Source organism: Solea solea, chromosome 9 (genome assembly GCF_958295425.1).
Source record: "Solea solea chromosome 9, fSolSol10.1, whole genome shotgun sequence".
Taxonomy (NCBI): domain Eukaryota; kingdom Metazoa; phylum Chordata; class Actinopteri; order Pleuronectiformes; family Soleidae; genus Solea; species Solea solea.
In genome coordinates this window covers 1,513,367-1,527,503 of record NC_081142.1, presented here as the reverse complement: position 1 = coordinate 1,527,503, position 14,137 = coordinate 1,513,367, and the positions used below count along the sequence as shown (strand labels likewise).

Sequence of the window (14,137 nt, the reverse complement as noted above, 5' to 3'; positions counted from 1 at the left end):
TACAGTAACGTGCAGACACGCCGCACTCACGTGACCAAAGAGCACTTCACAGACGTGTTTATTACTGGCACTGATTTATTGTATTGTTTGTGAGCCTGAATTGAGTGAACATAAGAGGAACGTCAGATGAATAAATAAATAATTGGCTCTTTTCATAACGAGCTCATTCTGATTATGTGCAGGCACATCATGACGGAGCTGATTGAGACGGAGAGGCTGTATGTGGAGGAGCTGCAGAGCATCATGGAGGTATAGTTCACACAGACAGAGAATCTCTATATTTTCTGATACGAGCAATAAAGCACTGTTTACATGTAACAACTTAAAAGGAGGGAAAAATGCATTGAAGAAGCCTGAGGTGTTTTTATCCAAGTTCCTGCCACGTCTGCTGTTACTAGAATCCACCAGTGTATTTGCAGCCTCAATAATTTAGTTAACACATTCAACAACAACAACAAAAAGTATATCAAAACGAAGATAATGGATTACAAGCGTTGCATTTTTCTCACAGCAGCTTTGGCAGCCAAGGCTTGTGTGGAAAAAAGAAAAAGCTTTGCCATGTTTGAGTGCATCTGATCCTTTAAACCCGAAAGAATCGAGTTTGTCTGTGTAATTGGCGGTTTAAAGACCAGTTTGATCATCAAGAGATGCTCTGTAAGTGCTCCCTGCACTTGAAAAAATGTAATTTCCTCATCTCAGTGCATGTGGTTGCACCCAAAAGTTATAGAAAACAACAACAACAACAACAATGGTGCTTTCCTTTCAGCTTCATTTAAAACAACACATTTCTACATGGAAAACATGCTACATATGAACAGCTTCTAAACAACAGTTTCATTTATACCAAGTGTGCACTCATGTCTAATCTGCGTCACACATTCATGTTGTACCACTTGGAACCGATGCATGTTTACATGAGGTCCACACGTATCCTAGCACACACAGGTGGCAGCATTTACTGTATGGCAACATGACACAATCAACAAGTAAACTTTATTGATATAAGCAATTTTCTTAACAAGGTTCCAAAGTACTGAACCTGAAAGATAAAAATAAAACAACACACATCAAAGTGACTTGACCCTACACAACGTCAGCAGACTGTGGATGCAAAAACTGTACATTTGCATTTCCCTCATGTGGGGAACACAAGTAAACACAAGAATGTTGTATCTCAATCTCAACACTGATTAGCTCTCGTTGTGTCATGCAGAGTTTTTACTTAAGGTCAAAAGTTTCCACTTGAGCAAATGAAACAAATTTCTCATTATGCAAAAAATGTGGTGATACAGAGTTAGTGTTTATTATTTCCATGATCTCATATCCAAGTAACACTGGATTAAGTCACATTGATTACCACATTCAGATTAAACAGCCTGCCTGGAAACAGACACTCATCGTCATCGTCACTCCCCGTACAAATATCATCATCATCATCATCATCACTGTTGTTCTCCTCCCCAGGGTTATTTTGCAGAGCTGGATAATTCTGAGCTCAGTCACCTCACGCCGCCTTCCCTGGAGAACAAAAGGGACGTGCTCTTTGGAAACCTGCCTGAGATTTATGAGTTTCACAACAGGTTGGTGTCATGCTGTTTTTACGTTGACCCCCTATTTATATTTACTGGTATTCACAACATATATTGAACTGTCCATCCTGGGTTAAGATCTTACCAGACAAATTGGGATTTGTGAATATAAAATAAAATTTATCGGTTTGAAAAAAAACAGAATAATAGCAGATTAGGTCTCACCACCATTTGATTCCTTATATTTCTTCCATAGTTTAGTTCAAACACTGAGTGTCTAAACATTCACACCTAACAGAACTGATTCACTAATCTTTCTGTTCCTGAGCCCCAGGGCCATATGTGTGCTACACACATAAGTTCATGACGTGAGAACCAGCTACAAAAAAAGTTGTCGCCCAAAGAAAAGGTCACACACTTATGTGCGTATTTCGTTGGAGCGCCTTTAGCTTTGATTACTCACTCATTCACTGTGGCATTGTTTCCATAAGCTTCTCCAATGTCACAAGGTTTATGTCCGTCCAGTGTTGCATTAATTTTTCACCAAGATCTTGTATTGATGATGGGAGAGTCCGACCACTGAGCAAAGCCTTCTCCAGCACATCCCAAAGATTCTCAATGGGGTTAAGGTCTGGACTCTGTGGTGGAAATGATCTCTCATGCTCCCTGAACCACTCTTTCACTATTTGAGCCTGATGAATCCTGGCATTGTCATCTTGGAATACGCCCGTGCCATCAGGGAAGAAAAAATCCATTGATGGACTAATCTGGTCACTCAGTATATTCAGGTAGTCAGCTGACCTCATTCTTTGGGCACATGATGTTGCTGAACCTAGACCTGACCAACTGCAGCAGCCTCAGATCATAGCACTGCCCCACAGACTTGTACAGTAGGCACTAGACATGATGGGTGCATCACTTCATCTGCTTTCTCTGTGCCTCAGGGCCATTCTGACTTGCCTCTGAGGTGTTGTCCGTCTCCACTCTCTCTTTGCTTCAGACATCTTAAGACACATTTCTCCGCAACACACAGCTAAATGTTGTCGTGTTCACTGTCTGATTTTTGAGGAGAATTATTTGAGATATTAGCTAAAGATTTAGAAACAATGAGTTCAAAAAGAAAAGAAGGATTATTGAATAAACACATTAAATATGGTCATGTAATAGTGTGGTTTATATACATAAATTGACCAGAACAGCATTAAATGCACTGTATTTGAAGTAGAAGATTTCTGTAGAGCATGTAATAGTACTTGAGACTTTATGAGTATGTATGAATGTCCTTCAACAAGAACCTCCATGAACAGAAAAACCGTGCGTTCTAGTCAGGGCACAAATTAGACAAATTAAAAATGGGATCTTTCACTGACACACTGTCCTCATACTTTCTGCAGTCAGAGTGTGCATGTGTTACTGAAAGGACCTACTGTCCTCTGGGGTCAGAGGGGCCCCTGACTTGGGGCCTATTAGTGAAATTCCATCTCTAGTCACATAACTTAGTTAAGAGAGGGTCTGGTTTTTGACTCCTGACTGTCTTTAAATCAGTTCAGCATTTAATTGTGCATTTATCTGTTAATTCAGTCCTGATGCTACACATTGTGGCAATAGTAACATCATTAAATCCTAAACCAGACTGCCAAGCACTCTGTAATGCATTGTACAGTCAGTATGTTGTATCATCAGGTGTTCAGAGAGTCCGTGTGTATCTGCAGCAGCAGGAAGATTAAACCAGGCCTACAGTAACACCTGAATATAATGAATATAATAACACAATACACTGGTGGATTCTAAGTGTCCGTTTGTTGAGGAAAAGTAAACGTTAAAGTAAAAACTGCTGTAACCTCAAGCTGAGGAAGATCCCAGGAACCACTCTACCTCGACTAAGACAACAAAGACAAAAAAACAAAACAATTACTTGTACATCGCACTTTATAGTTTGGCTTACTTCAAGCACTTACTTACTTCTGGCTCTTGTTTGTACCCAAATGTTGAAATGCACTTATTGTAAGTCGCTTTGGATAAAAGTGTCTGCTAAATGAAGTGTAATGTAATGTCACCAAGTCCAGCTCTGAACATTCCCTGTCCATCCTGAATGTGTCCTAAGATCAGATCACAAAAAACACATGTGGAGGTAGTTTGAGGACACATGTGTCCACTTTCCTGAGCTGCATTAGAACATTAGAGCCCGCCCCCCTCTGCTGATGCAATTTGTTTTTCTGCAGTCATCAGCGCTTACTTTATTTACTTTATTTGTAGTCATTACCACAATATTAACACTGACCATCACATGATTTCTTGTTTCATGTTACAGCACAGTGAGTAGAGGTTTTGATTCTCTGTCACTGTCACACACTCACACACACACACACATGCTGTTCAGTATGTTTTTTTGATAAAGGGCGAGAGAAGCCAGATCAATCTCATGTTGTCACAGGAGATTTGAATTGATCGTACTTAACATCACATGCAGTTGGATCACTGATGACTTGATGTTAATTCCAGGTCTAATTAGAGCCACATACTGTGATTCTGTTCCGTATGGTTCAGGATGGTTCAGGTTGTCTGTCCTTCATCACTGTGATTCACATGTGATCATATTTACATCTGTCACTGTCTTGTTTGATAGATTGTTTATAAATCATTGTTTTAATCCTGTTTGTATGTAAACAACCTGCAGGACGTTTCTGAGGGAGTTGGAGAACTGTTTCGAGAAGCCAGAGATGGTGGGAACCTGCTTCCTGAAGAGGGTGAGTGACTCATAAACAGAGGTGGGAGGTAAATGAGTACCAGTGCTGCACCAACATCACACACAGATCCTTGTGTAACACACAAGCATTACACTGGTACTATCATATGCACTCATTGGTCACTTAATTAGGTACACAGGACAACTAATAAAGTGGTGGGAGTACTCTGCTGTAGCTCATCTTATCCAAGATGGTCTTCTACATACCTTGGTTGTAACATGTGGTTATTTGGAATTAGTAGGACTGTTATCCTCTCACCTCTGGCACCAACAAAAAAAGTCTCTCAGATCACTTGACTTCAGCTGACCATGTCTACATTTGTTGTGTTTTACCTGTTGCAAAGTAACATGCACTATTCCAGTTGCCAAAAAGTGATTTGTGCTCCTACCTTGTAGCTGAAGGGATAGTTGTGTGTCAAATCAATTGGTTTCCTTCTGGTGTGACCTATTTTAAACAATATAGCCCTCTTAGTCCCAGTTACCTGTTGAAATACCCATAAAGGGCTCGTGCAAACAATAACATGCAGTATTTCAGTTGCCAAAAAGTGATCTGGGCTTCTACTTTGTGGCCGAGGGGATAGTTTTTTGTAAAAAAATCACGTGGTGTCATCGTGACATATTTTCCAAGTTATTTTAAACTGATTTTCCCATCTGCCGTTAAATGATGTATCTTCCTTATCTTTGGCACTAACCCAGGGGTCTGCAAACCGTGGGTCTACAGCCATATTTGGCTCTGCAGCCAAATTTCTCCTTTCAAATGTAGGATTGAAAACCTCCCACACCTGACAAACTGGTGTTAACATTTAAATATCCATCTTTGGATCCCCATACCTATGCCAGCAGATTTCCACAAGTATCATCTACATGAAATCCAGATATTGTTTTCTTTATTTCAAAGTGGGTTACTTTCATTTTTATTTTAATTTCATTGGCCACTTTATGTGGATCCAAAGATAACAATGGAAGGACTCAAGTAGGTCTACAAAGTTCTGTGTTTTATATTAAACTAGGCCTACATGTGCCAGTGTATGTTCTCTACAGTTTGGTGTTATTGTTTAACAGATGAAACAGCAATGACACGTCATATAGAGTATGTCTACATTACTTTATACATGATGTGACATTATTTTAATTTGGGTGGAAAAGGGTTGCAGATCCCTGAGTTAGACTGTTTGGTTGTCAGTGAATAAATCTTCCCCTCACCAAACATGTTGATGAGGTGATTTGGGAATGCTAATGTCAGACGGCAGCTTTAAAAGACTTCCTTCTGCTATTTTATTTTATTTTTGTTTTCTTTTATGAAACAATAGTTGCTGAGCTGTTATATTTGGCTACAGTACAGGACAGGACAAAATGACCACTGCGGGAACAGACAGCTAATTCTCCCCAACTGGTGACCGTACACTTTGGGTCTGGGTTCTGCCAGAACATGCACTTGACACTGTTGTCAAGTGCATGTTCATTGTTTTCCTGTTGGACCTCTCGACAACAATTGTGAGGTCTTGACTTTACTATGAAAAGTGCCTGAATTATAATTAATCTAAATATTAATTCATATAAATGAATGAATTTAGAACGGGGTAACATGCTTTTGTATATTCTCAGGGAAATACACCCACTTGATGATTATTTGAAGTGAGAGTTTTTGTTGCTTCTATTCTTAGGCTTCATTTTAAAAGAACATCTTCATTGATTTCTTCAGGTCACGGTTTCTAATGGTCAGTGATGGTGATGGAGAAGCTCACTGATCTGATGTTTGTGATTATGCATGGTGATGTAAGAACGTGCCGTCTCTGTGTCATCAGAAAGAAGAGCTGCAGGTGTATCAGAAGTACTGTCAGAATAAACCTCGCTCTGAAGTCCTCTGGAGACAGTGTGGAGACAGCCTCTTCTTTCAGGTAACACACACTCACATTTTAAAACGGAATAGTACAGGACAGGTTTGTTTAAGTGCAGCTCTTACACAGAGTGTGGTGAACAGGATAGCTCAGGTTTGTTTAAGTGTGGTTGTATGACGTACTGACACATAGTCAGCGCTGACTGTGCTCCATGCTCCACCTGCACCTAGAACCAGCTTTACACACAGACGTGTGCTTTGAATGAAAACATGAAAAATGCTCATTTTCACCTCGCTGCACCAAAGCCCAGAGACAAAAACAACAACATTCATTTGCATGGACAGAGGGGCGGCTTGTTTGCTTCTGCCTCATTAGGTAAGTTTGTATCACTGTGGTAAATCGGAACGAAAGCTTTCAAACCCTGAAGTCACAAAATAACACATTTGAACTTGCTAATGGAGGCAGCAGTGGATCAACAACTCCTGTGTGTTGTGATGTAAAATCAATGATTTTCTCCATGGACTCTAATGTGTGGGAGAGCGAGCTGTTTCTAAAGCGAGACTGAGAGTGAGCGTGAGCCCACGAGGTTCAAGGTGAAGGGGGTGTGCACTATCGAGACAGCTCTGAGCATGTGCCTTTGACAACCACACTTTAAAACCTAACCTATCTTGTGTCTCAGATTACAGTCAACTTTATTGTTCACAGGGTTTACAAATTGTCTAAATGATGTAAATATATAAAAGAAGCAGAAGTGTACAAAGACAGGGAAACTGGATCGGAAACTACAATTGCACACAAAGTCTGTATGGTTTCTGTAACAGGAGTGTCAGAAGAAACTGGACCACAAACTGTCTCTGGATGCCTACCTGCTGAAACCTGTGCAGAGGATCACCAAGTACCAACTCATGCTGAAGGTAGAGCCTACACAGAGGCACATGCATGCACACGTTTGTGCTTTTTTCATAGTGAGGACCCTCAGGACTCACCCTTAACCATCACAACAAGTGCCTAACCCTAAAACCAGGTCTTAACCCACAAAAAGACACACACACACACACACACACACACACACACACACACACACACATTAGCTTGTGTGTATCTTGTTTAATGTAGCTACACATGTCATTTAATGTAATTTGACTTATTTGTCAGTACATTAATAACAAGTTACTAATTTGTGTGCAATTATCTGGATAGTTCAGTAAATCTGGATATAAATACTTTTGTGTCATATGTTAATTGATAGTTCTATAGCTGCATGGCACTTAATAATATTTGTTTAAGTTGAGTTGAGTTAAAATGAAGTCGAGAGTCAAGAGTAGTGAACTGTTGTACAATGCTTATGGTGTAGTGTAAAGAAGCTGATAGCTGGACTAGAGCATAATGTGTCCCAACCCAGCCAGACCACAACCCTCTTCCTCTCCCATGGGCCGGCAGCAGGATGGAAAATACTTGCACTCATTGGCCACTTTATAAGGAACTGTTCAAATCTAATCAACCATTAATCTCAAGGGTTTACTGAGGTCAGGAAATGAGAAAATAGCCAGTGAGCAGCATTTGTCTGGGAAAAAATACTGCGGACACTGACCACACTGGGTTCAAATGATAGACAAGGCAACAGAAGACTCTCAACTCATAACACATGAAACCTTGAAGCAGATGATCTACACTCTACAATAATAGACCACACCAGCTGTCACTAGTGCTAGTGCCACTTTATAAGGTATCTTGTGTTCCTGATAAAGTGTCTGTAACAAGCCCCTCTCTCTTTCCTGTCTCCCAGGAGATGCTAAAATGCAGTAAGAGCGATGGCATGTTGGAGCTGGAGGAGGCTTTAGCGACAGTGTTGGACATCATCAAGTCTGTCAACGACTCCATGCACCAGATCGCCATCACTGGCTTTGAGGTCCGTATGTCAGTGTCATCACCGTCATGCACACGCATGAAATATGGCACACACTGTAGATTAGAGACATAAGTCAACTTTACTTATACCAATGTTTTAATAGTTACCTTTGATGATGAACTGAATGAAGCATTTTAAGAAAACACATTATCATATGCAGTGATTATTTGCTGCTTTTTTTATTGAAAAGACAGTTATATGCAGGGAGTCTCAAACTGGGGGTCATTTGAAAACACATGTCCTGCTGACCGAAAACTCCAGATTATGTATTAACCAACCATATCTAACTTTATATCAAACCAATCCTCAGTGTTTGTCAGGTCAGCGGGCCAAAACCATACCTGGTTAATAAATCATGAATGATTGAAGTTATTGGGATTCTTTGGACATTTTTGAGATTCCAACTCCCTGGTGATACCATTCGGTGTTTTCCAAATGTAAACTGATGTTTATTATTAGTGTTTCCCTATTTAGTTATACGTAGATGCTGATGACAACATTTGTTGATACATACTGAGATTCTGAATATTGATTTCAGCCTTTTCCAAAAGATTGTTCATGTTTGGCAAATGAATGACTGCTTCGTTTGACTTAACTTAACTTGACATTAATGTCATGCCAAGTCAAAAATCTACTCACTGGATCCATGAGACTGAAAAAACAACAATTTTATAAGAAGATGGTGAAGATACTTTCTCATACTTTCTCAAACTGCTTTTATTTGATCCTAATCTAGCCTGTGTTCATGTTAAGTTGATCCTGTGGTTTTTAAATCTCTTTTTACTATGTTTGTTCTGCACCAGAACACCAAAACAAATGTTTTGTATGTTAATACCGACCCATGGACATGCTGGCTGCACTTGGCAATAACAATTGTACTGATACTGATTAGTATACTATATGAGTACAAGACGGGACCTCCCTCTGCCCTGAAACAGCTTCATGTCTTCATTTACATTCATTCTCCATAGTTCTACTTTCAGACAACAGTATTTTTGTCTTTTCTGAATAACAGACGCTGTGATAGTAATGTGAGGCGCTCAACAGGCTGACTGTGTGTGTGTGTGTGTGTGTGTGTGTGTGTGTGTGTGTGTGTGTGACCACAGGGAAACCTGAGTGAACTGGGAAAGCTGTTGATGCAGGGATCCTTCAATGTGTGGACGGATCACAAAAGAGGCCACAGCAAGGTTTGACCCCACCCATCACGTGTCCCTGCATCGTCACAATTATTTATACAATTATATATCTGAGACAGATAAATCAGAACTGAGCAAATCTGTTCCTCAATATGAAATCATGTAGATTTTTAAGAAGGATTTAAGATTTATTTTTCTTAATTTACAACTACACAACATTGATTTCAGTGTTAAAATGATTTATTACTTTGATTAATGATTAGTAAGACTCAAGAGCATGTTGTTAGTGTGACACTCTGACCGTGTGGGTCGAGGTGAGAGTGCTCAGAGAAGTGTTTATGATTTTTTTTTATGTTTTTGAATTGTGAAATAATGTGGTTGTCTGTTTCAGGTGAAGGACCTGGCCAGGTTCAAGCCAATGCAGAGACACCTGTTCCTGTATGATAAGATGCTGCTGTTCTGTAAGAAGCGAGACGAGACCACAGATGGACACGAGAAGACACCGTCCTATAGCTTCAAACACTCGCTCAAGGTCAGACACTGTGTGTGAGTGTGTTGTACAATGATGACGACCTACAATAACACACAACCCCAGAGTTTTCAAAATCTCAATTTCTGTTTTCACAATAAAAGTCTCAGTTTCTGTTCATCCATGCTAGACAAAGAAAATCTCATTTCTGTTTTGCCCATACTTAAAGAAAAACCTTGAGAATAAAGGTCTTAATTTCTGTTCCTGTTCAAAACTAAAATATAACCACAGAGTTTTTTTAAAGTCTCAATTTGTGATTATCCTCACTAAAGTAATACACAATGGGCTTTGTTTCTCATTTGAGTACAGTCCTGCAAAATAAAGAATCCATTATACTCCCCTCAGTGTATTTAAACTCACTCGAAACTTTCTGAACGTTTCTGATTTACATGATTTAAACCATGAAGGTCTCACAGTATGTGTGTCCTCCTGTCTGTCCAGATGAGTGCGGTGGGAATCACAGAGAACGTTAAGGGAGACATCAAGAAGTTTGAGGTGTGGTACAACGGCAGAGAGGAGGTTTACATCATCCAGGTATGATGATGTTCTACTTTTATACTTGAAACTATTGTTGTGAAGCTCCTGGACATGAAAAGGAGAATCATTAATGCAGTTATATATGTTTTTTTTTATTCATTTCATTAATATTTATTTCGTCACAGATGCATGTAATGCACTTTACCAGATGTGTCCTCTAGATGGCAGTGCTGAACCACACTTCTCCACTAAACTTACTCTCACAGAATAAACGTTTTAGTGGTTTTATTGGTGCTTTGTTTATTTGGTGTGTGTGTGTGTTGTTCCCCAGGCTCCTTCCATGGATGTGAAAAACATGTGGGTGTCAGAGATTCGTAAAGTTCTCACAGGACAGCTGGAGGCTTGCAGAGGTACACACACACACACACACACACACACACACACACACACACACAGTATAAACATACACATTTGTGAAATTCTTTAATAATATTTAATTTGTTTTTCCTCTTCATCCCGTGGCTCCAACTTCATTTGCTTTGTCAACATCTCAGCACATTTTGATAAGATGAAAATGTTTTGACAGCATGTCAGACTCGACCTTGACTCTGGTCCATGTTTTTATGAACGACTCTTTACAGTTCGGTCACCAAATAATCCTTTCAATTGTATACATGCGGACACACTGACACCAGCACACACATACACACTGCTCCATGTCTCTGGCTTCTAGAGCTGAAACGATTAATCGATTAATCGACAACCATTTTGATAATCGATAATCGGTTTGAAGCTTTTTTCATGATTAAAACAAGATTTCTGATTGTTTAAGCTTCTTAAATGTGAATATTTTCTTCATTTCTTTGCTCTGCATAACAAAGAAATCATTAAAAGTGAATCATTTTGGTTTGAGGACAAAACAAGACATTTGAGAACATCATCATTTCACGAACACCGATCAACATTTTTTAAGGTTTTTTGATATTTTATGGACCAAACGATTAATCGATTAATCGAGAAAATAATCGACAGATTAATCGATTATGAAAATAATCGTTAGTTGCAGCTCTACTGGCTTCTCTAACACTCACTCTCCCTGTGTTTCTACCTCTCTCAGCCACTCACCCACAGTTCCACTCTGTGGTCATGACAGACAGAAGAGACACACACACACACACACACACATGCGTGTGTGTGATTTACAACTGACTACATGTGAGGAGCGTATAGGGAGAGTGAAATTGGACTGGGAGAAGAGGGAGATTGATCTTAATAGGAAGAGAGCAATGAAATGATGGCCGAGGAGGGAGAGCGAGAGAGAGAGAGGGAGAGCGAGAGAGGGAGAGAGTTTCAGGCTGTGGAGATGGAGGTTGACAGACAGTACAGAAGTACAGGGAGGGGTGAGTGTGAGGAGAGAAGAGGGTAGAACAGGACAACAGAGGAATGGCAGCTCTGTGTGTTGAGGAGAAAATGAGAGCGAGATGGAGTCCATGTTCACAACTGGTATTGATATCTGTCTCCAATCCAATCAGTCCGCTTCAAATTTGGCGTTAAAATGTGTCTCCACATGAGAATGTGTGATTAGATCATTCACTTTACTCTAGTTTACTGAGGTCTAGCTCATGAGCACCCTCTATTCGTATGAAATCAGTTGATCTTAGTTGTTGAAATCCCCTTCACGTCTTGATATTATCAGTAATTAAAGTTGTGTAAGGTGTCTATAACTCTTGCAGTTATTTAATTGAGACCACAGGGAATGATTGGCTGCAGTACATGTCTGTCACCAAATGGCCCGCCTTCACACACCTGTCTGTGCTCTTGCTGCACAGACAGGTGTGACTGGAGTCTTCGGAACAATCTGAAGAGACACACACACCACTGAGCTGAGGTGATAGACAAGAGGAGGTCTGTGGCTGCATCAGTGCTCACCTGCCGCTGTACCCTGATGATCTGGACAGGTTTAAACTAGGAATATACACATGGATATGCTGTTTTGAAGGAGAACTGCAACTAGTGATTGATGCCATTAAGTCATCATTTGGAAAACATTCAGGGAGTTATAATCTCTGCTGGCTCCAGGGCTGCGTTTAGCATAATATCTCATGGTGATATCTCATTTGTAAAGCATAAACTTTACAAATGATGACATAGTTACCAGCTTTCACTTCCTGTTTCCTGTTTTTTGAATTTGCTAACATGTTCGTCTGGGTGGATACAGTTTTTATCTTTCAAATGAAAACATATTCTGCTAGCATTAGTGTGGTCTGCTAATGCAATCGGACCAACTGTGGTTCAGATTTGATCCAGTGAACCCAGATGAATCGAGAATAGGTATCACACCTGTTAACTGCTCTTTCAGGGAAGAAAATATTGTTGCATGTGTCTGGAGCTTATCGACCGTTCCATGCTGACTCAGTGTTTCTTGTCAGATCCAATCATTCACAGGCCTTTTTGGATTTCTCTTATATGAGCTGTGAGTTAGCACAGGGCCAAGCCTCTCGCTCTGCTCTTATGTTACTACATTCTTCTCCTGGGCTTTTCTTGTCACGCAGCACAATCCTGTGGCAGCTCACATCTGTTAACGCTGCATTTATGAGGCGTCTTGTTCAGATGTGAGCTTGTCTCAGGAGCTGTTGTTGCTCCACTGTAGAGCCTTGGTGATTTCTATCAGGACAGTAAAAGCAGCAGCAGACAGGTCGACGCAGCAGTTTGGGAGATTGTTCGTGATGGAAATAACTTTTCATCCTTTAATGCTGGAGTGGAGGTCACTGAAACACTGAAAGCCATGAGCTGGGCCTGTAGCTGCTGTGTGTGTGTGTGTGTGAGTCCTCCATGACCTACACTGAGCAGATTCTGCAGACACCAGTGAAAGAACAAAGACACACACCTGAATCAGAATCAGAAACATGTCATGTGATGTTGCTCAACATATGGTGATATCTCATATATACATGTTTCCAAAACGAGTAAAACATCATGCAAAACACAGTATATAAACGGTATAAAGGGTGAAGTGGCAGAGTGCATGTTCCATTCCCACTTGGAGAGGATGATTAGCTGCAACCAATCAATGGACTCTAGTGTGTCACCCTTTAGCTGCTGGACCACAGTGTTTAAATACCCCAACAGAAGGGTGCCAAAAAGATAATTGTCAGGGATTGGGTATTTTGGTAACTTTTGACAATCGAAATGCAAATAATTGCCAAGCAATAATCTGTATTGTTTGAAACAAGCAGATTAATAGTGGATAGTGGAATAGTGTGGGCACATTCACCACACTGTTTTATTGTGCAAGGAAGAGATAGAAGGGTTCAACCCTAGACTTTATATTAATAGTAGATTTAGTCTGCTAGGGTTCGCTAAGAGGTCTGTGAAACCTGTATTCTCTTGAATGGCCATCAGAGGGTGAGGAACTTAAAGTTAATGAGAAATCGCTAGTTTCAGATCTTCTTGATGTAGCACAGTTTCATTTTGTAAATTATGTTCCCATTTGGAGTCAAATACTTGATAAAGTAGGGTAATATTTTGGGTGTGGCTATGGTGTGATGAACCCTAACCCAACACACTTAGTAAACTCCACCACTCGCCTCTTCGTCAGCTCTAACCTCTTATCCAAATATGATTACTAATGTTTAAAAAAAACAAAACAAGATGGCGCTGTCTTCACATGACATTGGGTGAGGACTTGGTTCAAACCTGCAGATGTGGTTCCTCACGTTCTCTCGTATCTGTGGGTTGTAATTAGAGACTTTGTAGATGTGAATGTTCACAAATCATTTCTCGCCTCTTTATTTATTTGTCGTTCAGACCTGATCTCACATCAGAAATCCTCATCATCATGTCTGTGTGTTTTGTCCACAGAGGCCAGTCAGCTCAACATCTATGCAGGTCCCATAAGGTGAGCAGACACATTTACAGTATCAGACATCATTTATTCCCTAAACCTGAATCCTAAACATATGGCTAACCCTAA

At 40.2% G+C, this 14,137-nt stretch overlaps 1 protein-coding gene across 9 annotated transcripts in view; it reads left to right on the top strand.

Annotated features, from left to right (window-relative positions):
* The window catches only part of mcf2l2 (MCF.2 cell line derived transforming sequence-like 2), a 73,534-nt gene that overhangs the window by 41,552 nt on the left and 17,845 nt on the right, over positions 1-14,137 (top strand). For all 9 annotated transcript variants that reach the window (XM_058637763.1, XM_058637768.1, XM_058637765.1 and 6 more), the window contains 11 exons: positions 183-249; positions 1,465-1,580; positions 4,207-4,276; positions 6,081-6,173; positions 6,935-7,027; positions 7,900-8,022; positions 9,129-9,209; positions 9,550-9,690; positions 10,129-10,221; positions 10,496-10,574; positions 14,026-14,062. In XM_058637763.1, the coding sequence (XP_058493746.1) occupies positions 183-249; positions 1,465-1,580; positions 4,207-4,276; positions 6,081-6,173; positions 6,935-7,027; positions 7,900-8,022; positions 9,129-9,209; positions 9,550-9,690; positions 10,129-10,221; positions 10,496-10,574; positions 14,026-14,062 (993 nt within the window). The remainder of the gene's footprint in view (positions 1-182; positions 250-1,464; positions 1,581-4,206; positions 4,277-6,080; positions 6,174-6,934; positions 7,028-7,899; positions 8,023-9,128; positions 9,210-9,549; positions 9,691-10,128; positions 10,222-10,495; positions 10,575-14,025; positions 14,063-14,137) is intronic.